Raw genomic sequence first — 23,818 nt, forward strand, 5'->3', positions numbered from 1 at the left:
AGTGAGTGGTGTAATGTCAGCGGTGCCTGGCACATAATGAGTGACAAATGAAGATCGGTTCCTTTCTCTCTCGCTAACTCATCTTCCAGGAGAGGCACCGTGGACTCCTACTCTTTGTACATTTACCAAATGGAGTAGACTCATTCTTTCATTCTATGGAGCTTTAGAACTCCTCCTATGTATTAGACGTTGTAAGAGACAAAAAGAAGTAATGTTGTCGCATTTTTCCAAGTGGTTGAATGACTACAAGACATGGCAGACAGTAGGAGAGAAGATCCAAGGGTTTATGGATCAGCAGACTTCTCAAGGGAAGGGCTGGTGTCTTACCCATATTTATACAACAAGACCTGGATTAAAGATGGATTAAAGATCATCCACAAATGATATGGTCAGGTGGATGAGTCAATGAATGAAGGAGTGTCCAGTAAGGGAGAGGTCCAGTCCACAGGTGTGCTACATGGTGGGCCCTTCCTACAGAATGGGTGGTTCTGGGTAGAAGTGCTCAAGAAGATGGATCTGAACTGAGCCCTGAGTGACTGTGGGAAGGGAAGGTGTCTCTCACTGATACTCACCCTCTTTCAAACCCTCCTCCCCTCTATCAAGCTTCACCTTGTTTCTCAACTCCTTCCACTGCATGTGCATATGTGGGTGTAAGCGTATATGCTGTGTCTGTTTCCAGGCCTTACTTTCTGGGCATTTACGAAGCACTTACTTTGTGCCAGCCTCTAAGTAATAAACAGATATAATCCTCACAGAAATCTTTGAGGTAGCTACTATTCTTATTCCGTGGAAAAGGAAACTGAGGCACAGGTACGGTAAGGCCCCGCAGCTAGTAAGCGGTAGTTCTAGAGGTCAAGTCCAGAGGGTCTGACCCCCATATTCAGTGCTTTTCACCACGAGGCTCTGCTGCCCACATTTGTCCAGGGGGATCAGGGACCTTCCCGAGTGTGTGTGGGTCTGACTTTTGGATTTGGATAAAATGCAGAGCACGTACAAGGATGTTGTCTCCAGTCCCTTCAGGCCTATTCCCCTCTGCTAAGTCTTCCTCCTCTGCATAGAAATAGACTCAATCTTGCATATTTAAACAAAAGAAAAGTCCTCACTCTGTGTTCCCCCCGTCACTCCGTCTCCCTCCTCTTCTCTACAGTCAGCCTACTTGAAGGCACGGTATCTGAGTGACTTTTATTCCTTATCTCCCATTCATTCCCTAGTAACTCAATGAGACTGATTTCTGTTAAAGAGTGTTTGCCAAGATCAGGAGGGACCTAATTACAAATCTATTAAGCTCCATGTGGGACAGACCATGCCAATTTTATGATCTACTGCGTTCCCTGTTGCTAGCACAATGCCTGGCACACGGTGGGTGCTCAGCAAATCTTTGCTGAATGTCTTATGACGTTATGTCTTATTTGATCTCAACAACATGAGGATCATTGAAATTCTTTCTTCCTTTGACTGCTGTGATATCCTTCATGCTGGATTTTCCCGACCCAGTTGGGCCATCCATTCTCCTCCCTCTGTCCCTCTTCTCTTCCCTTCAATATTGGCCTTCAAATTCTATCCTTAGCCTTCTTCTCATTTTTATTCACCTACCCTGGCACAGCAGGCATTCAGTCCTACAGCTTTACATGATTCTCATATCAGTATCTCAAATAGTAATCTTTCCCAGGCATGAGACCCACACGTCCGGTGCCATAATGGACATTTCCAGTTATGTGTCTGTTAGGCATTTAACAAACTGTCCTTCCCATCCTTCCTCCCCTCCCCGCCTCCAAAAAATAAAAAAGGAAATAGAAATAAATCCAAGCAGAGAAGCAATACTCTATGCCTTTTCTTTTCTTCTTCTCCTTTTTTTTTTTTTTAAAGATTTATTTATTTGAGAGAGAGCGTGCATGCCAGCAGGGGGAGGGGCAGAAGGAGAAGGAGAGAATCTCAAGCAGACTCCCCACTGAGTGTGGAGCCTGACATGGGGATCGATCTTAGGACCCTGAGATTATGACCTGAGCCCAAACCAAGAGTCGGACACTTAACCAAATGAGCCATCCAGGCGCCCCACCTTTTCTTCTATTTTAGATCTTGGTCAATGACATCATCATTTCCCATCATCCAAGTCAGAAGCCTAGGAGTTACCAGCAACTCACCCCTCTCTGTGCCTCTCACACTCAGTCACTAATTTCTATCAATTCTACTGCTTCCCCCCCACCCCCCAGGTTCTAAGAGAACTTAGCTGGTGTAGAAAGTACTTCTTTGTTTTCTTTCTTTCTTTTTTTTTTTTTTAAATATTTTATTTATTTATTTGACACAGAGAGACACAGCGAGAGAGAGAACACAAGCAGGGGGAGAGGCAGAGGGAGAAGCAGGCCTCCCGCCGAGCAGGGAGCCGGATGCGGGGCTCGATCCCAGGACGCTGGGACCATGAGCTGAGCCAAAGGCAGACGCTTAACGACTGAGCCACCCAGGCGCTCTGACTTCTTTGTTTTCAAGTGATCACCAGGATTGAGCATGGTGGCTCTAAGTCAGCATGTTGTTAGAATTGTGAAGAGAATATTATGCAGGATTATATAGAATATGAGGTCTTCTTGTTCCTCAAATCTGGTAAACAGAGAATATTATGCAGGATTATATAGAATATGAAGTCTTCTTGTTCCTCAAATCTGGTAAACAGATTCCTGCCTTGGCAATTTTGCTCCAGCTGTTCCCTCTTCCTGGAATGCTTTTCCTCCAGATATCCACTTGTCTGCTCCTTCACTTCCTCAGGGTCCACTTCAATGTCACATTCTTAGGAGAGCTTTCCTAATCTCTGCACATTAAACAGCAACCCCCCCTGCACCCTACTGCATCCTGTCCTCCTTACTTACTTAATTTTCCTTCATAGCATTTATCTTTCTCATGTAGACATATGTGTTTGTGTATAGGTATGTAGTTTGTCTTGTGACCCGACATGTATATGTTCATGTCTACGTATGACGTTTGTCTTTCTCCCCGGAAAAAACCGGGGACTCGGTTTCGATGACTGAATTCGGTTTTGTTACACGTAGCAGCTGCTTGATGAAAATGCATTGATGAATAAATAAATGCATATGGGATGCCCCCAAAGAGAGACTTTCTGAGGATGGAATTGTTTTCACGTGGAGGGTAGGATATAACTTTAGTTTTTTTCTGCAGAATTCCTTTTCTTGGTAAGATCTTTATTTGAATGAACTTTAACCACCTGCCAGAGAAGCCTGGGTCTCAGCCTCCAAAAACAAGTCAGGAAAGCCACAGAGGGAGGCACAAGGGGAAAGGATAGGTCAACCAAGTCCACTCACTCATCACTGGCCACTACCAAGGATCCGCTTAATGGGAGAGAACCACAGTGGGGGTGGGGGGGGCACTGCTGTCTCATGCATGGGGACTCCCAGCCTGTGGGACGTGCACAACCCGGAGCATTGATTTGATTTAAGATGATTCAGCACTCCTCAAAAATGACTTCGTGATGTATTATGTATGTAGTAGTATGTATTATTATTGTTTTAATGATGCTCTTTATTTTTCAGTTGTGTGCTATCTCTTAAGATAGGGGCGGGCTGACATATTGCAAAGATGAGGCTGGGAAGTGCACTTGCTGAGTAGAATCATCCCTACCCCCAGAGCTCCAGGCAGGAAAGGTAGTACCACCCCCATTTCAGAAAGCAGACAGGCGAACAGAGAAATAATGTGACTTAGCTGAAACCAGACAGGATCAAAGGCCAGCTCTGCTCCCGGGACAGTGCTCACCACTACTCCGTGGTTCTTGCTCCTCCCAAATACCCTTTTTTCTGCCCCACCACCTGCTCCTGCCGTCCTGTGCACATGGGCTGTGGGAAACATTTTTGCTTGTACGTGGACAGACGTAAGCACACCTCCCTTAGACTTCTTTATCATACTTAAAAATAAGAAAACAAACTTTCCCAGTGTTGCAAATTTAAAGATTTTTCAGGGCGGGGGGATAAAGATTTATTGGACTCGTATTCCCCATGTTGTTTGTAATGACTGGTATGCCCCGAGCCTGCTACATACACATTAGGTAACGCCAGGAATGCCCACTGGGGTCCACTGTATCTGTTCCTCTGCCTTGTAGGCTGGCAATGAACATAAATAATCACTGGTGTTTGTGGTAACACTTTAGTGTTTACAAAGGGCTGTCACAGATCTCATTTGATCAGCGACTCTAGGAGGCTGGAGGGCACGGTGATTAAGAGCCTGGGTTTTGGAGTCTCCCACTTCTAAGCTGCCTGACTTGGGGCAAGTTCCTTATTATCTCATCAGTAAAAGGGAATGATAAACTCAATTTGTTGGCAAGATTAAATGTGGTCACGTGAAGGAAGTGCACAGGACATGCCTGGCATAGAAAAAAAATGCTCACTTTATTATCATCGTTCTTGGCGCAGATATGACTTATATAAGGGTCATCTATAACCACCTTAATGAAAAGGCTGCAGGCTACAAGTTTTATCTATTTCTTACTATAACCTTTTAAGGTCATTCTGTCGGGTCTCCCATCCCCATTCTGAGATGACCTCTATGGGAAGTTGCACAGATTTGGGGCGTGGGGGTGGTAACTTTCAGGTATGAGTAAACTTTCATTTGCAGATATTAAAATTTGAGTCAGATGTGGTGGCAGACTTTCAGCCTTGTGTCTAATTTAAATCTCCTCCCTTTCCTAGCTTGGGTTGTCCCCACTCTTGGAAACCTGCAATGAGAAGGGAGATCTGTACAGTCTTTTATTCTCATTGTCCCGCCTGCCATCTCTAAGCCCTACTAGCTCTGGTTCCTCTCCGGTTGGGGAGGGGAGAGGAGGATAGGTAGACCGCCCACAGGATCTAGGGCCTGGTGTGACTGCTGTCTGAGTTGGTGCCTTGCACATGGTAAAGCTCAGGTGCTGGCTGCATCTTCTCTGGCGCACCTTTGTGATTCCTTTGGAGGAACTTCATGGGGACTGACATCCACTGTTGCCTCCAGCTGACCTGGTCCCCACTCCCCCCCATCAGCCTCCATAGTTGCTACCATCCGACCATGGAGACCCTTCCTGTTGTAGTCATCATACCCCTACAGGCAAAATTCTTAGATGGAGTCTTTCCAAGGGAATCTTACTCTTCACTGGCATTCACGTGGCCCAGGGAGGAAGCCCAGGTGCCTTCCCCTACCAGACTCTGGATGCATGGCTTTGTCATTGCTCTGTGGCCACAGGTAGCCCTTAACCAGCTTCTTGCCTCATTTTCTCAGGCCACGGGTAGGTACCATCCACTACTCCCTAGGGTACCCATGGGCAGCTCTCCAAGTGGTACTCTCGAGGGCCCTTTCCCCGGCTTAAAATGGTGCTGGTGGAGGAGTGAGGAAGCTCCCATGGGAGTGGGGAGAAGTCTCCCATTATATGTAAACCGAAGGTGCCGAGTGCCCTACAGGTTGCAGAACTAGCTCGGGGCTCCTTCTAGCACATTCAGCACTAGGTCTTACACCTCTTCTTAGAACAGTGCTGTCCCATAGAAATAGACTGCAAACCACACATCTCATTTTAAGTCTCTTTTAGCCACGTTAAATACATAAAAAGAAGCAGATAAAATTAATTTTAATAATATATTTTATCTAAGCCATTCATCAACATGTAATCAATAAAAAATTTTTCCTGCAATATTCATACCGAGTCTTTGACAGCTGGTGTGTATTTCCCACTTACACGTGTCTCAGTGCAAGTACTCAGTAGCGATTGCAAGTACTCACGTGGCTGGTGGCTACCCTGCTGGACAGGCTAGCTGTAGAAGATGGAGGGAGGGAGCTCGTCCTATGTTGTTTCCAGCCGTGAGGCCTCAGAACCAAGAGTTTAGCTGGGACCTGTACAGTGCATTCAGCCAGCATATGGAGAACCAGGACTCAAATGCAGGTCTTCTAACATAACATTCAGTGTTATGTTTGCTTGTTTGCTTTTTACACCATCATGCCATTCAAACAGATATTGCTGTGCTTTGTTCCTGGGGATCTCCATGGAGGAAGGGACGTTTGGGCCGAAGGAGATTGCTGTAGACATCTGTGTGAGTTTTCGGAGGTTTTGGGGTAGCTCCGCTATGGGCAACGGTAGCTTGGAGCCCGCTCCTGACCATCCACTCATGCTGGTCTGTGTGGGGCTGTGGGGTGGAGGAGGCTCTGAGCTCTGTAGATGTTTCCACAGTACGCACTGTTAGCCCGGGAGGAGCATGGCAGGTCTTTAGCTCCCACTGTTAAAAAGAAACTATTCCGTGGTAGTTTGTCTTTGAAAAGTCAGTACTCATCAGGAAATCTGTGGCCCGGCTGGGTATCCCCGTCTTTTGTCACAGTAGGGCAGGTTGCTTCATTATTTGGACTTTGAACTTTAAAAACAGTAAAGCTCCAAAGAACTCCAAATCTGATTGTTAAAGCACACGTTACCAGTGTAGAAAAGAACAAACAAAATCCTAAATATCACACCCCAGAAAGTGTTGTCCGGGGAGGTGATCAAGAGGACGTGACCACTGGTTGACCTGGGAGCTGGACCCTGGCCCTCCGAGGCTTCTGATCCATTCCCTGCCCTTGGAATATGGGTTCTGATCGCCTTTCCTCCTCCCAGAGGCAGCCCCCAAGGACACAGCCTTGAGAGAGTGATGTGGTATTGAGACCATCTGGACGGTATATGTGACTGAACCCAGCTGAAGCCTCTACATAAACTTCTAAGATTTGGTGGGCAGGTATGGAGGTCTCCTTATCTTGCAGTGCCCAAGATAAGCCTCATAAGTCAGTTCCCTTGCTCATTAAACCTGCCACCTACCAACATGGAGTGGCCTGCCTCTCTCTTCCGTCTCTCCCACCCTGTATACCTGGGAGCCAGTTTCAGATTTCACCCAGGAAGCTCCTGAAGAGGTTGCAGACCTACAGAAATGCTCCCTGTTAACATGTGGTGTATTCTTCCTTGCACTGCCCACGTGGGTGTACCTGCACTGCGGGGGTCATCCAGAGTAAGTGTGTTAACTTTTCATTTAATAGTCTATTTTGAACTTGCCCTTGTCATTGACATTCTTCAGAAGAATAATTGTAATAGCCAAATCATATTCCATTACATTCTACTGAATGTTAAGTTCTCTTCTGGGGTCTGAAATGGCACCGAATCTGGAAAGGTCTGAGTATTGGAAGGGGCACGTGTAGACCGAGGCCCTTTCCCAGACCTGCCTCTTCCTGGCTGGTGACCTTGGTCTCTGGGTCACTGGCTGAAATTCCCTTGTCTCACTTTCTAAGTCTACAAAATGAGAAAAGTGTGGTCCAGCTCCTCACCCCCAGTAGGAAGACCCAGGGGACAGAGGGCGAGGTGCTGAGCGGGGTCTCCCCAGGTGTGTCTGGTCGGTGAAGTTGAGTTTCCTTTTTGTCTTTCCCTTCTGTGGTTTCTGCCCTTGGAGTAGCAATGGGGCTACAGGGAGAAGGAATTCTTGTGATTTTTTGGGGCTTTGGAACTCTGCTTCTCACTTCTGGGCTTTTTTTCCCTTCTTCCTTCTCTCCAGGCACTTGGTTTAGCTGCTGACCTAGCTCATCAGGCGAGTACACATTTTGCAATTTGCCTTCCATTGTTTTGACAATGGATGTGATTTGTATGTGGCAGCATCACATAATATCCCTGTTTATGGCAGCTCTTGACTCCGGAGGTGGGGATGAGGAGGGGGAAGCTCAAGCCTGTCTTCTGACCCAGAAACCACTTCTTGGTTCTACAGCAACTATCTTTCCCCCTACAATCTCTTCCTGACCTGGGGGGAGGTGCGGTGCAAAAAGGTCTGTTGGGTTCGGAATCTGTGGGGTATCCTGTGTCATTAAACCATGCCGCATGGCTCTATGCGATCTGGAACCTGGACCTCTGGTGATGTTTTGTTTGTATACAATAAACAACTATATTATGGGATTGTTAAGTGATAGGTACTATTGGCTTTTAAAAATAAAATCAGATTGGAGGAGAGAGAAATTGGCTTCCAGTCACCGTGACATTTGAGTCACTGCAGGGCACTGAATTGGGCAGGTACATCCCCCTCACCCTATTTTATGCCATGCTGCACACAGTTTTAGTAACTGTGGCAGGGTGGGATGGTGAGCTCATTTAGCCAACATTTATTTAGTTTTTTTTTTATATTTTTATTTTTTATTGTTATGTCAATCACCATACATCATTAGTTTTTGATGTAGTGTTCCATGATTCATTGTTTGTGCATAACACCCAGTGCTCCACGCAGAACGTGCCCTCTTTAATACCCATCACCAGGCTAACCCATCCCCCCATCCTCCTCCCCTCTAGAACCCTCAGTTTGTTTTTCGGAGTCCATCGTCTCTCATGGTTCGTCTCCCCCTCCGACTTACTCCCCTTCATTCTTCCCCTCCTGCTATCTTCTTCTTTTTTTTTTTTCTTAACATATATTGCGTTATTTGTTTCAGAAGTACCGATCTGTGATTCAACAGTCTTGCACAATTCACAGCGCTCACCATAGCACATACCCTCCCCAATGTCTGTCACCCAGCCACCCCATCCCTCCCACCCCCCACCACTCCAGCAACCCTCAGTTTGTTTCCTGAGGTTAAGAAGTCCTCATATCAGCGAGGTCATATGATACATGTCTTTCTCTGATTGACTTATTTCACTCAGCATAACACCCTCCAGTTCCCTCCATGTCGTTGCAAATGGCAAGATCTCATTCCCTTTTATGGCTGCATAATATTCCATTGTGTATATATACCACATCTTCTTTATCCATTCATCTGTCGATGGACGTCTTGGCTCTTTCCACAGTTTGGCTATTGTGGACATTGCTGCTATAAACATTGGGGTGCACATACCCCTTCGGATCTCTACATTTGTATCTTTGGGGTAAATACCCAGTACAATTGCTGGATCGTATGGTAGCTCTATTTTCAACTGTTTGAGGAACCTCCATCCTGTTTTCCAGAGTGGCTGCACCAGCTTGCATTCCCACCAACAGTGTAGGAGGGTTCCCCTTTCTCCACATCCCCGCCAACATCTGTCGTTTCCTGACTTGTTAATTCTAGCCATTCTGACTGGTGTGAGATGGTATCTCATTGAGGTTTTGATTTGGATTTCCCTGATGCCGAGCGATGTTGAGCACTTTTTCATGTGTCTGTTGGCCATTTGGATGTCTTCTTTGGAAAAATGTCTGTTCATGTCTTCTGCCCATTTCTTGATTGGATTATTTGTTCTTTGGGTGTTGAGTTTGATAAGTTCTTTATGATTTTGGATACTAGCCCTTTATCTGATATGTCATTTGCAAATATTTTCTCCCATTCTGTCGGTTGTCTTTTGGTTTTGTGGACTGTTTCTTTGGCTGTGCAAAAGCTTTTTATCTTGATGAAATCCCAAGAGTTCATTTTTGCCCTTGCTTCCCTTGCCTTTGGCGATGTTTCTAGGAAGAAGTTGCTGCGGCTGAGGTAGAAGAGGTTGCTGCCTGTGTTCTCATTTAGGATTTTGATGGACTCCTGTCTCACGTTTAGGTCTTTCAACCATTTGGAGTCTATTTTTGTGTGTGGTGTGAGGAAATGGTCCAGTTTCATTCTTCTGCATGTGGCTGTCCAATTTTCCCAACATCATTTGTTGAAGAGACTGTCTTTATTCCATTGGACATTCTTTCGTGCTTTGTCAAAGATGAGTTGACCATAGAGTTGAGGGTCCATTTCTGGGCTCTCTGTTCTGTTCCAATGATCTATGTGTCTGTTTTTGTGCCCGTACCATACTGTCTTGATGATGACAGCTTTGTAATAGAGCTGGAAGTCTGGAATTGTGATGCTGCCAGCTTTGCTTTTCTTTTTCAAGATTCCTCTGGCTATTCGGGGTCTCTTCTGGTTCCATACAAATTTTAGGATTATTTGTTCCATTTCTTTGAAAAAAGTGGATGGTATTTTGATGGGGATTGCATTGAATGTGTAGATTGCTCTAGGTAGCATTGACATCTTCACAATGTTGGTTCTTCCAGTCCATGAGCATGGAACGTTTTTCCATTTCTTTGTGTCTTCTTCAATTTCTTTCATGAGTATTTTATAGTTTTCTGAGTACAGATCCTTTGCCTCTTTGGTTAAATTTATTCCTAGGTATCTTATGGTTTTGGGTGCAATTGTAAATGGGATCGACTCCTAGATTTGTCTCTCTTCTGTCGTGACACATACAAGACAGAAGAGAGGTGTATAGGAATGCCACTGATTTCTGTGCATTGATTTTATAGCCTGCTACTTTACTGAATTCCTGTTTGAGTTCTAGCAGTTTTGGGGTGGAGTCTTTTGGGTTTTCCACATACAGTATCATATCATCTGCAAAGAGTGAGAGTTTGTCTTCCTATTTGCCGATTTGGATGCCTTTGATTTCTTTTTGTTGTCTGATTGCTGTGGCTAGGACTTCTAATACTATGTTGAATAGCAGTGGTGATAGTGGACATCCCTGCCATGTTCCTGACCTTAGGGGAAAAGCTCTCAGCTTTTCCCCATTGAGAATGATATTCGCTGTGGGTTTTTCATAGATGGCTTTTATGATATTGAGGTATGTACCCTCTATCCCTATACTCTGAAGAGTTTTGATCAAGAAAGGATTCTGTACTTTATCAAATGCTTTTTCTGCATCTATTGAGAGGATCATATGACTCTTGTTCTTTCTTTTGTTAATGTATTGTATCACGTTGATTGATTCGTGGATGTTGAACCAACCTTGCAGCCCAGGGATAAATCCCACTTGATCATGATGAATAACCCTTTTAATGTACTGTTGGATCCTATTGGCTAGTATTTTCGTGAGAATTTTTGCATCCATGTTCATCAAGGATATGGGTCTGTAATTCTCCTTTTTGATGGGGTCTTTGTCTGGTTTGGGGATCAAGGTAATGGTGGCCTCATAAAATGAGTTTGGAAGTTTTCCTTCCATTTCTATTTTTTGGAACAGTTTCAGGAGAATAGGTATTAATTCTTCTTTAAATGTCTGATAGGATTCCCCTGGGAAGCCATCTGGCCCTGGGCTTTTGTTTGTTGGGAGATTTTTGATGACTGCTTCAATTTCCTTAGTGGTTATAGGTCTGTTCAGGTTTTCTATTTCTTCCTGGTTCAGTTGTGGTAGTTGATACATCTCTAGGAATGCACCCATTTCTTCTAGGTTATCTAATTTGCTGGCATAGAGTTGCTCATAATATGTTCTTATAATTGTTAGTATTTCTTTGGTGTTGGTTGTGATCTCTCCTCTTTCATTCATGATTTTGTTGATTTGGGTCATTTCTCTTTTCTTTTTGATAAGTCTGGCCAGGGGTCAATCTTGTTAATTCTTTCAGAGAACCAGCTCCTAGTTTTGTTGATCTGTTCTACTGTTCTTTTGGTTTCTAGTTCATTGATTTCTGCTCTGATCTTTATTATTTCTCTTCTCCTGCTCGGTTTAGGCTTGATTTGCTGTTCTTTCTCCAGCTCCTTTAGGTGTAGGGTTAGGTTGTGTATTTGAGACCTTTCTTGTTTCTTGAGAAAGGCTTGTATTGCTATATACTTTCCTCTCAGGACTGCCTTTGCTGTATCCCAAAGATTTTGAACAGTTGTGTTTTCATTTTCATTGGTTTCCATGAATTTTTTTTAATTCATCTTTAATTTCCTGGTTGACCCATTCATTCTTTAGTAGGATGCTCTTTAGCCTCCATGTATTTGAGTTCTTTCCGACTTTCCTCTTGTGATTGAGTTCTAGTTTCAAAGCACTGTGGTCTGAAAATATGCAGGGAATGATCCCAATCTTTTGGTATCGGTTGAGACCTGATTTGTGACCTAGGATGTGATCAATTCTGGAGAATGTTCCATGGGCACTAGAGAAGAACGTGTATTCCGTTGCTTTGGGATGGAATGTTCTGAATATGTCTGTGAAGTCCATTTGGTCCAGTGTGTCATTTAAAGTCTTTATTTCCTTGTTGATCTTTTGCTTAGATGATCTGTTCATTTCAGTCAGGGGGGTGTTAAAGTCCCCCACTATTATTGTATTGTTGTCAATGTGTTTCTTTGTTTTTGTTATTAATTGCCTTATAAAAGTGGCTGCTCCCATGTTCGGGGCATAGATATTTACAATTGTTAGATCTTCTTGTTGGATAGACCCTTTAAGTAAGATATAGTGTCCTTCTTCATCTCTTATTACAGTCTTTGTTTTAAAATCTAATTTGTCTGATATAAGAATTGCCACTCCAGCTTTCCTTTGGTGTCCATTAGCATGGTAAATGGTTTTCCACCCCCTCACTTTCAATCTGGGGGTGTCTTTGGGTCTAAAATGAGTCTCTTGCAGACAGCATATTGATGGGTCTTGTTTTTTAATCCAATCTGATAGCCTGTGTCTTTTGATTGGGGCATTTAGCCCATTTACATTCAGGGTAACTATTGAAAGATAGGAATTTAGTGCCATTGTATTGCCGGTAAGGTGACTGTGACTGTATATTGTCTGTGTTCCTTTCTGATCTATGCTGCTTTTAGGCTCTCTCTTAGCTTAGAGGACCCCTTTCAATATTTCTTTCAGGGCTGGTTTTGTGTTTGCAAATTCCTTTAGTTTTTGTTTGTCCTGGAAGCTTTTTACCTCTCCTTCTATTTTCAATGACAGCCTTGCTGGATATAGTATTCTTGGCTGCATATTTTTTTCGTTTAGTGCTCTAAAGATATCATGCCAGTCCTTTCTGGCCTGCCAGGTCTAGCCAACATTTATTGAGCACCTGCTTATGTCTGGCCATGCACCGGGGATGGGAAAGACACCCAGACATGAGCACAGCCCTGAACAAGCTTGCATTTACTGGAGGGAGGGAGACATGAGTGATTACAAGAAGATACGTGAGAACTCAGGGCTGGAGGAGCCTGGGCACCGGACACCAGTGTCTGCTAACATGCCCGGAAGCCTCCCAGATGTGGACTTGTTAGGGATACCTTTAAGGATGATGAGAAGCTTGCAGGCCGAGCAGGTGGGCAGCCATGTTGGCAGAGAGCACAGTGCCCTCAAGGACAGAGGGGGGAATCTCCATCCACTACGACCGGAACCTGGGGGGCTTGGAGAGAGATGGAGACACAGGGATAGGCAGAGGGCAGTTCTGAAGGACCTTTCAGGGATCAAAGCAAGTCAGGCAGACCTAAGAGCTGTTTTGTTTTCATATAAAAATAACTTTTTAAATATAGCCACATTATGCTGAACCAAACTTACACTCTAAAAGAAAGCTCTAGGCCAAGTCTCCCATTAGCTACTTCTCTGTTTCAGTTTTAATGAACGATCACGGGAGCCCTCGCAGTGGAGTTGGGGTCCTGCCCGTGTCTCTCCCTTCTAGTCTATGCAGCGCTCACTGTGAGAGCCCAGGGTTCTGACAGCCTCTGTGGCCACCAGCACCTCTGCTGTCAGCTGCTGCAGCCTCCAGCTGCTTGGTCTTTAGAGGAGAGGAAGCATCCACACTCCAGGGTGGATGCATCTCAGTAGTAATAAATAGAAAGATGAAGCCTTCCCATCAGCTTCTCTAGGTACCCGAGAGGCATAAGAACAGACTCTAGAAGGCTCTTCCCTCTGGGTACCCGATCTTTAATTAGGGGCTAACCCTGACTTGTTACTCAGCCCTTTTTATGCCACGGATAGCAAATGCAAGAGATGGGGAACGTGAAAAAGAGTGACTGTAAAGTGACTTCCATTTCTATACATATTTCTGTAGCTCTAGCTTTGTGCCAGCTTCTGTTCTACGCATTTTAGACACATTAACTGACTTAATCCTCTTTTTTTAATTTAATTTTTTTTTTATTTTTTAAAGACTTTATTTATTTATTTGACAGAGAGAGAGATCACAAGTAGGCAGACAGGCAGGCAGAGGGAGAGGGAGAAGCAGGCTCCTCGCCGAGCATGGAACCCGATGAGGGACTCGATCCCATGACCTGAGCCGAAGGCAGACACTCAACCGACTGAGCCACCCAGGCACCCCTGACTTAATCCTCTTTAATAACCCTCTGAAGCAAGTACTGTCATAACCTCCACTCACAAGTGCAGAGACGGAGATCCAGAGAGATGGGCTAACTTGCTCAAGTTCACACAGCCAGTACAAGGCAGGGCCATATGTTGAAGCAGGCAGTCTGAGTCCAAGAATCTGGGCTTCCATCCTCAACTGTCAAATCTCTATATGGTTACCCAGAACCAGACCCCCACTTGCTTCAGACATGGTTGGTGTACAGTAATTTGGTCCTGGAATACTCCTTTTCATTTGAATCCGTTTGTCCTGAGTTAATCCCATAGCTGACATATTCATTGAAAGACTCTCTCTCTTTCTTGCTTCCCGGGCTGATCCCTTGGGGGCAAAAAGCACTTGAGTTCTGGCCTCACCATCTTGTTCTACCTTCCAGTTCCTGTGACCTTGAACCCCAAGGGACTGATGAATTCATGAATGAATGTCCAGCTCCCAAGTTGGCCCACACTCTTCCACCCTTGGAGCCTGAGTGATATGCTCATATCATGCAGAGCGAGAACTTGCAGCAAACAAGGCTAACCCAGACATGCCCCATGTGGCCAGTGAGGACCATGGAGTTGCTGGTTACTCCACACTCTTGACTCTGGGGCTGTTGAATACAGCATCCTCACCCCCCATCTCCATTGGGTACCATCTCAGGAGGGTCTAATGCATACTTACCTTCACTGTTTTTTGTGGAGTTTGAGGGGGCTTTTTTGATGAGAAAAAAAATTACAATCATCATTTTTCTGTGCAAGGTCTTTAAAAAGCAAATAGAAAGATATTCAGAGCCCGCCTATATATTTTCCCTCTCTAAGTGGTATTTATTTAAATGCAGATATCCTGGTTTCCCGTGTAGAGTTGCAAGCAATACCTTTCAATTTAAATGTTAATAGGAGTGTAAATTTCAAAATCAAAATTTTTCTGTGAGGGAGAACTGCTTTTTCTGGTTCTATTTAATGGTTCCCCTTGCCTTTCGTCCTCCATCCCCCCTCATTATCCACCCCCTTGTGCACACCATTTCCACTGTGCTGAACTAAATTCTTTTTCTAAAAAGTTGAGAATGCACCTTTCTCATTTCAAAACTTAGACTGTTAAGCGCTTGGGTCATGGAATACAGATGATGGGCTCGAACCCAATAGGATTCATGAGAAGATTTTTCTCTATCTCAGCTTTGGCCCACAGAGTCCAACTCATCATCCCGGGCTCTTTCTAAGGGGATTATTCTTAGGTCCACCCTGCATAATATTTTCACAAGGCTTCAGATACATGAGTTGGGTTTTCTTTCTTTTCTAAGAAGGCAGGAAGAAATGGGGAATGAGATACAAGCTACGTTAAGTTCATGGATACAGAATCCAACCCTTCACAGAGAGTGAAACAGGTGGTCTCTTACTCCCCAGGAGAGCAAGTAGGCACACGGGGCAATGCAGATGGGCAGGAATGAGGCCTTCGTGAGCACCTGGCTCATTCCACAGGCAGAGCGGCAAACGGGATTTACTCAAGTGCAAACAGGAAACAACAAAGATTTCAAGACAATGGAAACCATGTGTACTGCCTTTCAATTCAGGTGCAGCAAGCATCATTTCCTTCCTAAGGACCTCCCGCATGCATGTGAGATCCAGCTGCTTCTTCCCTTTATTTTCTCTTCCCTTCATTTTCTCATTATTTTTATCCTGCTACACTGTGTGTGTCCTGTAAGCCTCCTTACATCATTTTTTGGGAACATGATAGCCTGTTAATACATAAATTAGAAATGATTTTATAATACAAATTTCAGTGACTTTGACTCCGCTATTTGAAGGGGTTGGTTTTGTTCTCCAGATGTTTTCAATAGACTCCTGTTCTTATTTCATGGAGACAAAATATGTTTCGTGTCTTGCCTCTCTTGGAATATTAATAATAATTTTGAATTATTGCCTCTTCTCTCTGTGGCTTGTTTCCTCAAGTTCTTTGGCACCCAGGTTATAGGTACTGGATTGTCAGGGGGCGGGGCCAGAGCGCTGCCTGGAAGCACTGGGTTGGGGGGGGTGCTTGTCAATGGGAAGCTCCATGGTAGAGTGGTGGGAGGGGCTGCCTGTGGGGCTCCCCCAGTGCTGGGTGCCTAGGTCTTTCCTCCTGTGCTGGTCATCACTGGAAAGACCTCTCCCGGTCCCCGGACTAGACAGCAGAAGCCAGGCAGTCAGCATCTGGGGGCTGAGTAGAAGGGGGCCAGGGTCCCAGGGGCAAGCATTCAACATTCTGTTTGTGAACGGTCACTTAATCACCTACGTGGAATGAGCCTTGCTGAGCTTGTCAACCACAGTGCTAGGTACCCCCACTCTACCCTCCCGGGGAGGGGAGGGGTGGGTAGACCCCAGCATTGTGGGGTGGGTGAGGGGATCGAGGGATCTAGTTCAATCTCCCACGGCTTCCACCAAATCCTGGTTATTTATGCTCCTCCCCTCTGGGTAACTAATGGCCTGATCCAGAAGAACCTGAGGCTGCCCGTTCATGGGTCTCTGGGCGCCGCGGTGGGTTGGTTTGCAGCTTGCCCATGGTGGCATCTAGTTGGGCTCTAGTCAAGTGCACCGTCCACCAGCTTTGCCGCTTCTGGTCCTGGGTTGTTTCCTGTCATGCTTGCCCGTCCTTGTGGATGCCTATCTTTGGGGGAAAAAAAAAAATCACGGAACTGTAGTTCTCAGCATATCTGGGAGGAAGAAATGCTCGATACATTTGTTCAATCGCCATGACAACCCAGCAGGTCTTTAACTGCGTTATTAATTTTATTTTCCCACACAACTCACTCTTCCTTTATGTCACTGGTTTGTCGAAAAATTATTTAACTTCTTTGGATCTTGCTTTGCTGTCTGGAAAATAAGACTATTTCTTGTCCTGTATCCCTTGCAAGCTGTTGTGGTGGCTGCACTGAATTACTACATAGGTCTGAGGACAAAATACCCAACCACACATGCATGGCTCTGAAAATTCAGCCTCATGCGATGACGGTAAAAATCCTCCCAGCCAGTGAAAGTATTTGGGCCTGACCTCTGGTCTTCATCCTGCTTTCCAGATCAACAACTTAGCCCGGCCCCAAAGTGCCCCTAATCTGTGCCCGAGGGCCACAGCCCCTCTCGGACCTGGGACACAGGTGACAGTTCCCTGTCTCAGAACTTTTGCAAGAGAAATCATCTTCTTCATGCCTCTGGCTCTCTGCCTTTCCTCTAAGTCCTAGACTTGGCTTTCCTCTTGCAACCATGATGACCTTCCCACTTCCTCCAATTGCATTTCCTTTTCCTGTCCCGCCCCTTTGTCCATTCCAGGCCCAAGGGCGCACGCCTTACAGGACACACTGTCCACGTGATCCCCCAGGCAGTACCTTTGCTCCCTTGGATCTGCAGAGCCTGAAGATCAGGAAGGCCTTCCCATGAGCAAGGCCAAGTGCAGTGGTTGCGGGGGGAGGGGGCTCTGTGGCTTCAGCGATGTTGTCTGTCTCCAGTGCTGCCAAATGGGCCAAGATTTCAGAAGCCCCTCATGCACTGAAAAGGGAACCAGTGGTCTCACAGGGGCACAGAACGAAATTTCTTGATGTGCTTAAGCGGGATATGAACCTACTTTATTCCAAAAATACCGACCTTTCCTTCCCCACTCCCGCCGCCTCCTTGCCCTTGACTACAGTGGAGAGTGGATGAAGCATTTCCAGGGGTCAGCCCAGATGGACTCACACGTCAAGGGGGGGTTTCTTCTCTACCAAGGAGGCAGCTCGGGCCTGGCTCACTCGAAGGACCGTGGGTGGCGGCGAAGGAAGAAGGGCTGAGCAGGTGGCAGCAGAAGAACCGTGTGGGGAGATGGGGGCCAGCACAACCACGGCAGTTAGCTCCCAGGCTGAGTGCCTGTGCGCCTGGCAAGACTGCACCTCTCCTTTCCAGAGGGCTGTGGGTGCCTGAGCACGGAAGCAGGGAGCCGGGCCGGGAAGCTTCCCCGGCCACATCAGCGATCGGCGCCATCTGCGTAGTGTGGCCTGGTAATTGCATGGTAATTAGGCAGCCCTGGCAGTTCCCATCAGTGACTATAATGGGTATTATGTCTCCCTGGCCAGGGTAGGCATTCCGGGCTGGAGAGGCGAGGACCGAGGAGAGCAGCTAGAGCAGGAACCTGGATGGATTCTGTGGATGAGATCCGTGGCAGAAGTCCGTGGATGGATTTCTGCCTCTGCCACAGGGTCCTGTCCTGCTTCCCATCCAGGCTGTTCTCCTTTGCCCCCCCTCCCACGCCCCAGCCAGCTCCTCCTGGGAGGGGAGGGTTTGCCAGCGTCTCATCGTCCGTGTCAGGTCAAGGAGCGTGGACCGAACCCCTCTTCCGAGGGGAGATGACTGAGAGTTCTCTGGCCTAACTGTGCCGGGGTCTGCCATGGCTCCTGCTGGGGGTGACTGAAGTGGGAGAGGAACAGAGGGGATGGGGCCCTCGGGGTCTGCAGAAACCTGCCGGGGACTTGTGAGGGATGAGATGAGCTTGACCCAGGCTTCCCTGGGGTGTGGATGTATGTAGTTTGTTGTCGAGTGCCCTCCCCTCTACCCTTCACTCTCCCTCCCTCCTGTTGAGGGAGGGGAATGCCCATGGGGTCCTCCAGGCTGCTCCGGCAAGCCCCTGGGTGCAGAGGCGGGGCAGATGGCTTGCTCCTATTTAGCCTCATTGGCAGGACTGGGGCTGGGACTGGGGCTGGCAGCTGGGCTCCGCACGGACCACAGAGGTGGACAGGGAGCTGCAGGCCGGTGGGCGCTGGGGCAGAGTGGGGGGAGTCAAGGACAAGCAGCTAGGGTGTTACCCAGAAGGGGGTAAGAAGGCTGGATGCCAAGGAGGGCGTGGGAGGCTGGTGGGGGCGCACAGTGGAGGGCAGTGGAGAGAGCCAAGGGCAAGGTGCTGAATGAGGGAGGCTGAGATGTGAGAGCGGCTCTGCCCTCGCTCTTCCACTAAAAATACTGCCATTTTTGACAGCCCTTCTCCTGCCTGGTACCCACGTCGGCTTTGTACGGCGGAGTCAGTGAGGTGTGGGACAGGGAAAGGCCAGACCCAGAAAGCTGGGCTGACCTGGGTCCTGGAAGCGGAAGAGGCCTGCCCAGGGGCTCCGTGTGAGAGCAGGATGTGTGGCTCCCCCCCTGCAGCCCCACATGCAGGGAAAGCTGAGCCCCTGGGAGCCCAGCCGACCCTGGAGGGAAGGGAGGGTGCTCCTGGCAGGTGCAGTCAGCCTGCCAAGACCTCGCCTTCCTCCAAAGGCCCATTTCTCCCCAAGAGGTGGATGATGCCCAGAAGGAGCTAAGAAGGGTAGCGCCCAGGAACCATACAGATCTGGGCTTGATGTCCTGTTCTGCCACTCGTTCTCTGTATGGCTTTCAGCAGTTCACTCCGTTTTTCAAATAGGGATAAAGACAGTACCTGTCTCAAACGGTTGAGCCAGTTGCTTGCGAAGGACAGTGCTACACCTGGCACCAAGGAGGTGTATAAGAAATGACACCAGTGACGGTGACGATCTCCCCCGATGCTTATGAACCCAGCTGTCCTGGCCTGCTTTTTGCACGCGAGGATAGCTACCATCAGGGGCGCTCTCCTTTACCAAGGGAGCTCAGTTGTACAAACCTGTCTGAGAAGGGTAGGCTGCCTTCCCGCTCCCCACTTCTGCCCAGGGCCAGGATCCACCTTGGCCCTGAGTTCTAGGTTCTGAAGCTAACCTCTGTCCCACTGCTTCCCCACAGACCTGCGCAGGATGACAGCCGGCTTCATGGGCATGGCGGTGGCCATCATTCTCTTCGGCTGGATCGTCGGCGTGCTGGGCTGCTGCTGGGACCGAGGCCTTATGCAGTATGTGGCAGGGCTTCTCTTCCTCATGGGAGGTAAGGCCGCAGGCTTGGGGGCCTCTTGGGGGGCAAAAGTCCTGGCTCCTGGGATTCTGGGAGAGTGGCCAGGGGACATTCATTCATTCATTCATCAAACAGTTTTTGAGTTCCTTGTAGCTCTCTGCCACTGTACCAGCTTCTGGGGATGCAAAGGCTAATAAGATGTGATCCTTCACCCTGACAGCCTGGTGTGCGAAAGATGGGGTGGCCGCGGCGCGGAGAGAAGTATCAGACCCAGAGAGAGCACGACCTCAGAAAATGCTCCGGCATTTTATGCACATATCGGGCTTTGTGGGGTGGGGGAGGGAGGCTGGGCAATTTCCTTTTCAGAAGCCTATCTTCACCCTTGATTTATGAGTCCTCAATGCTGCTACCGTTTCCAAATAAGGCGGTCTGAGGGTGGTAGACAGGGCTAGACCTTCTCTTACATCTGTCTCCCTTATTCTCTGCTGGTGTCGCGGCCACCGAACTGGCCCAGCGTCCCTGTAAAAGGTTGTAGATACAGAGAACTGTATGGCTGGGCAGAAACAGGTTCCAGTCCACGGGAAGTCAGGTTGGTACACACTCTGCGTGCGCCTCTCTCTTCCCTGCAGTCTCGGTCCAGAGCTGAAGCTCCCCCTCGGGTCTACTCTGGAAGGAGAAGTGGGTTGGTGCACCGCGTGGAGCTGGGTGGAGGGGAGCTGGGCTTGGACAGCGGGAATTGGTCGTATTTGTGGGAAGACAGGAAAGCGAGTCCTCCATATGCAAATAACGTCTGTTAGACTTTAGGGGCCACATGCTTATTATGGCCAGCTCGGGTCCCCTTTTGTGAAGTGCCTGACGCAGGGGTTCTGGGCAGAGATGGGAGCCTGCAGAAAGGCGGCTACTGTCTCTGGCTGCGGGGAGAGACGCCTGAGGGCTAGTCGAGCCGGCGGTTGGCAGAAGAGAATTGCGGGATTCGTCCTGGGGCCCGACTGTTTGCCCCCATACCCCTGACGCACAGCCATCATGAGCCAGAGACAAGATGAGGCTTTCCAGGCTGACCGAGCCCTGTGCCCCAGAGTCAGATGCACCACACCTGCGGTCCCGGGGGAGCGAGGAGGGCTCTCTAGCGGCCCCTACACCCCTCCTCCTGGTCTCCCTCAGATACAGGCCCACAGGACCTGCCCGTCCTTTGTCCGTGCCCCGTGTCCTCCGTGAAGCGAGGCTTGGGCTCAGCCCCGACCTCTGCACTCTGTTTTAGCCAATGGCAGAGACCTTTTTGTTTTCACCCTCCAGTCATTCAAAGGCTCCCACAGACCCTGAAACGTAAAAAGATAAAAGTGGAGTGGCTCTGTTTGTAGTGAGCGTTCCCTCTAAGACACTTTCGGTGATACACAGACAGGCTCCAGGAAGTGGTCTTTTCTAAGGCTCTAGAAAGGTCTCCCAGGAATCGGAGAAAAGCTGAGCAAACAGGCCTCAGGCAGAGCAGGAATCCTCGAGCTCTGGGAGCTGACACTCTTTCATCCTCACCGTCTCGAGGTGTTTGCAGCTCCCTGCACGCGCGCCCCTCTCTCCAGGTCCCGAGGAAGGCTCACAGCCAGCCCAGGTGCTAAGCCTCCAGGACCTTTCAACCCTCCTGACAGCTTCCTTCTGGGTGGCTCAAGTCAGCTTCCAGAGAGACCGAGGAAGTATGTGACTGGCCATCTCGCCGGATCACACACCATCGGTCAGGCAGTAAGCAGGCCAGAACTGAGGGACCATGGCGGGGCCCACAGCTGTGACCAGGGTGGGGTCAGGGGCCCTTCCTGCTCACCTGGGGCCATGGGTGGGAACTCTCTCCAAAGGAGGTGTGGGGGCCTGGAGCCCTGCGCACAGCCGGGAGGTCCAGGGCTCTGGGGCCACGGTCTGAAAGCTTTGATTGATTGGGGGCAGAGGCCCCGCCCTACCGGGTGCATGAGTGGGTTCCTGGTCTGAAAGCTTTGATTGATTAGGGGCAGAGGCCCCGCCCTACCGGGTGCATGAGTGGGTTCCTGGCTCACCTTTTGTCTCCGTCATGCTCCTCAGTCACCGCACACACCAGGCACCTGAAGAGCTCTTAAAAATACTGATGCTGGGCTCTCACCCCAGAGCAGTCCCAGCAGGACTTCTGGAGGTGATCCCATGTGCAGGCAGGGGTGAGAACCTGTGAAATAGCTGAACTTTAAAGTTCTCTCCAGTGGTAAAATGTTAGGCTTCTAGGGGTGAACCGGTTGGCCAAGACCTTTCGTGATTTGCCTGCTTTCTTCCCTCTACTCCCCCACCTCTCACGACTATTTCTCGAAGCCTTATGCGGCAAGAGAGAGGCAAGTGCTATTACAGGACGTCGGTTGTTGCTGCACGGACCTCTCCGAGCCCTGGTTACTGAGGGGCTCAGCGAAATCTGCTTTCTAGGACGTGCACTGTATTTTTTTTTTTTTTATGGCAAAATCATAGTTCATGTTAAAATGTTAGCATCAAGAAGGGCTTTGGAGAAGTTGCTGTTCTAAGAGCTGTTTCTTGCCGATTGGGGCACTGTCCTGGTTGGAGTTAACCCATTCCATCCGCCCTGGAGCTTTGTTACCTGTGTCCATAAGTAGAGTCATCGCCTCCCAAAAGAGGCTGGGGAGAGCACGGGTGTCCACACACCTCATGGCACCATCAGGCCAGGCTCCAACGGAGAACGGGGACAGAGCCACGAAGGGCTGATCTCTCGAACGGGGGCCTTTTGGGGAAGCTGAAGCTCCAAAGGGTGGAAGAACACTGTCTTCCTCCTCAGGTTCGTATCCTTTCCAGTGAGGCCAAACACAGCCATGGGAGTCCAGATGCCCAGAGCAGCTGCTGACCCCGTGAATTTGGCTCAGTTAGCTGGAAGAGGGAGCTGACTCAGGAGCAGAAGGTGCCCTACCCCCCCCATCCCCTGCTCAGCAGAGGGAGCACTGAGAGGCCCAGGGGTCCACCCGGAAAGGATGCTTTGACCTATAAAACCCCATGTGTCGGCACCGAACCCTCCCAGAACGTGACCAGCGCTTGCCCTCTAGGAGTGGACCTTGTAGGGTTGGCCTGTTCCAGTGCTCAGAGAGTCCGCTACGGTGACAGCCACCTCATGCATAAGGCAAAACAGTCAGTCACTCAGACTACAGGTATTTATGGCAAAGTGGGACAAAAAAGGCCTCAGGGCTCTAGCTTTCGCCCAGATTGGCATTCCAGGCATCTAACTGAGCACAGACTGGGGCCCAAAGGATTAGACTGAGTTACAGGAACAGCTGGTGGGGACCCACCACAGCAGGGGGCCAGGGGCTGGCCATGCAGGGGTGTGGTGAGCAGATGGAAGAAGAAGAGTCTGCACGCATGAAAAAAAGGTAAATTTGGAGTCAGGAGTCCAAGGGTGGAATTTCACTTGACGTTGGTTGAAACTACCAGGGCCCAGACACAAAAACAAAAACAAGCCAGCAGAGTTCTCTTAACAGCCTCTTCTCTGTTCCACTGTGAAGGAGGATGGCCCGCGCCGTGCAGCCCTCTGTTCCAGATTTAACTAGTGCCCAGCTTTAACAGAGGAGACCCTGTACCTCGTGAAGTAACTAGCAACAAATTATTGAATTAATGCTCCGCGCAGAGGAGGCTGTTAATTAAGCAGGGCAGCTTTGTCGGGCCAGGAGGCTGGGGGGTGCTGGGGGGTGGGTGGGAGCCAGTTTCCCCTTTGGCAGGGCCTCGGGGAACGACGCTAGCGCAGACTGGCGCAGCACCAACTGGGTCCAAGCAGCTGCCAGAGACGAGTGTCTTGGTGAATCATCGTGGCATTCAGAAGCTCGGGGACAGGATGACATGGGGGAAAGACAGCACGGTGGGGGAGCATGGGGCTGCTACGGGCTCGTGTAATTCTCGCGCGGGGGGACCTCGAGACCCCGCATGGACACAGATCCATGAACTGCGTGGGAACACCCAGCCCCCGCCCTGCCCACGCGCTCCTGGAGGACACCCGTCGTCTCTGCCACCCCCCAGGTCGCG

At 48.6% G+C, this 23,818-nt stretch overlaps 1 protein-coding gene across 1 annotated transcript in view; it reads left to right on the forward strand.

The window, feature by feature from the left end:
• The window catches only part of TMEM178B (transmembrane protein 178B), a 336,563-nt gene that overhangs the window by 284,482 nt on the left and 28,263 nt on the right, over positions 1–23,818 (forward strand). Inside the window, exon 3 of the mRNA XM_025854845.2 lies at positions 19,694–19,831. Coding sequence (XP_025710630.1) covers positions 19,694–19,831 — 138 coding nt within the window. The remainder of the gene's footprint in view (positions 1–19,693; positions 19,832–23,818) is intronic.

The sequence above is a fragment of the Callorhinus ursinus genome, unplaced genomic scaffold, assembly GCF_003265705.2.
Source record: "Callorhinus ursinus isolate GAN/ISIS: 27379988/994484 unplaced genomic scaffold, GSC_fseal_2.0 scaffold12, whole genome shotgun sequence".
NCBI lineage: Eukaryota > Metazoa > Chordata > Mammalia > Carnivora > Otariidae > Callorhinus > Callorhinus ursinus.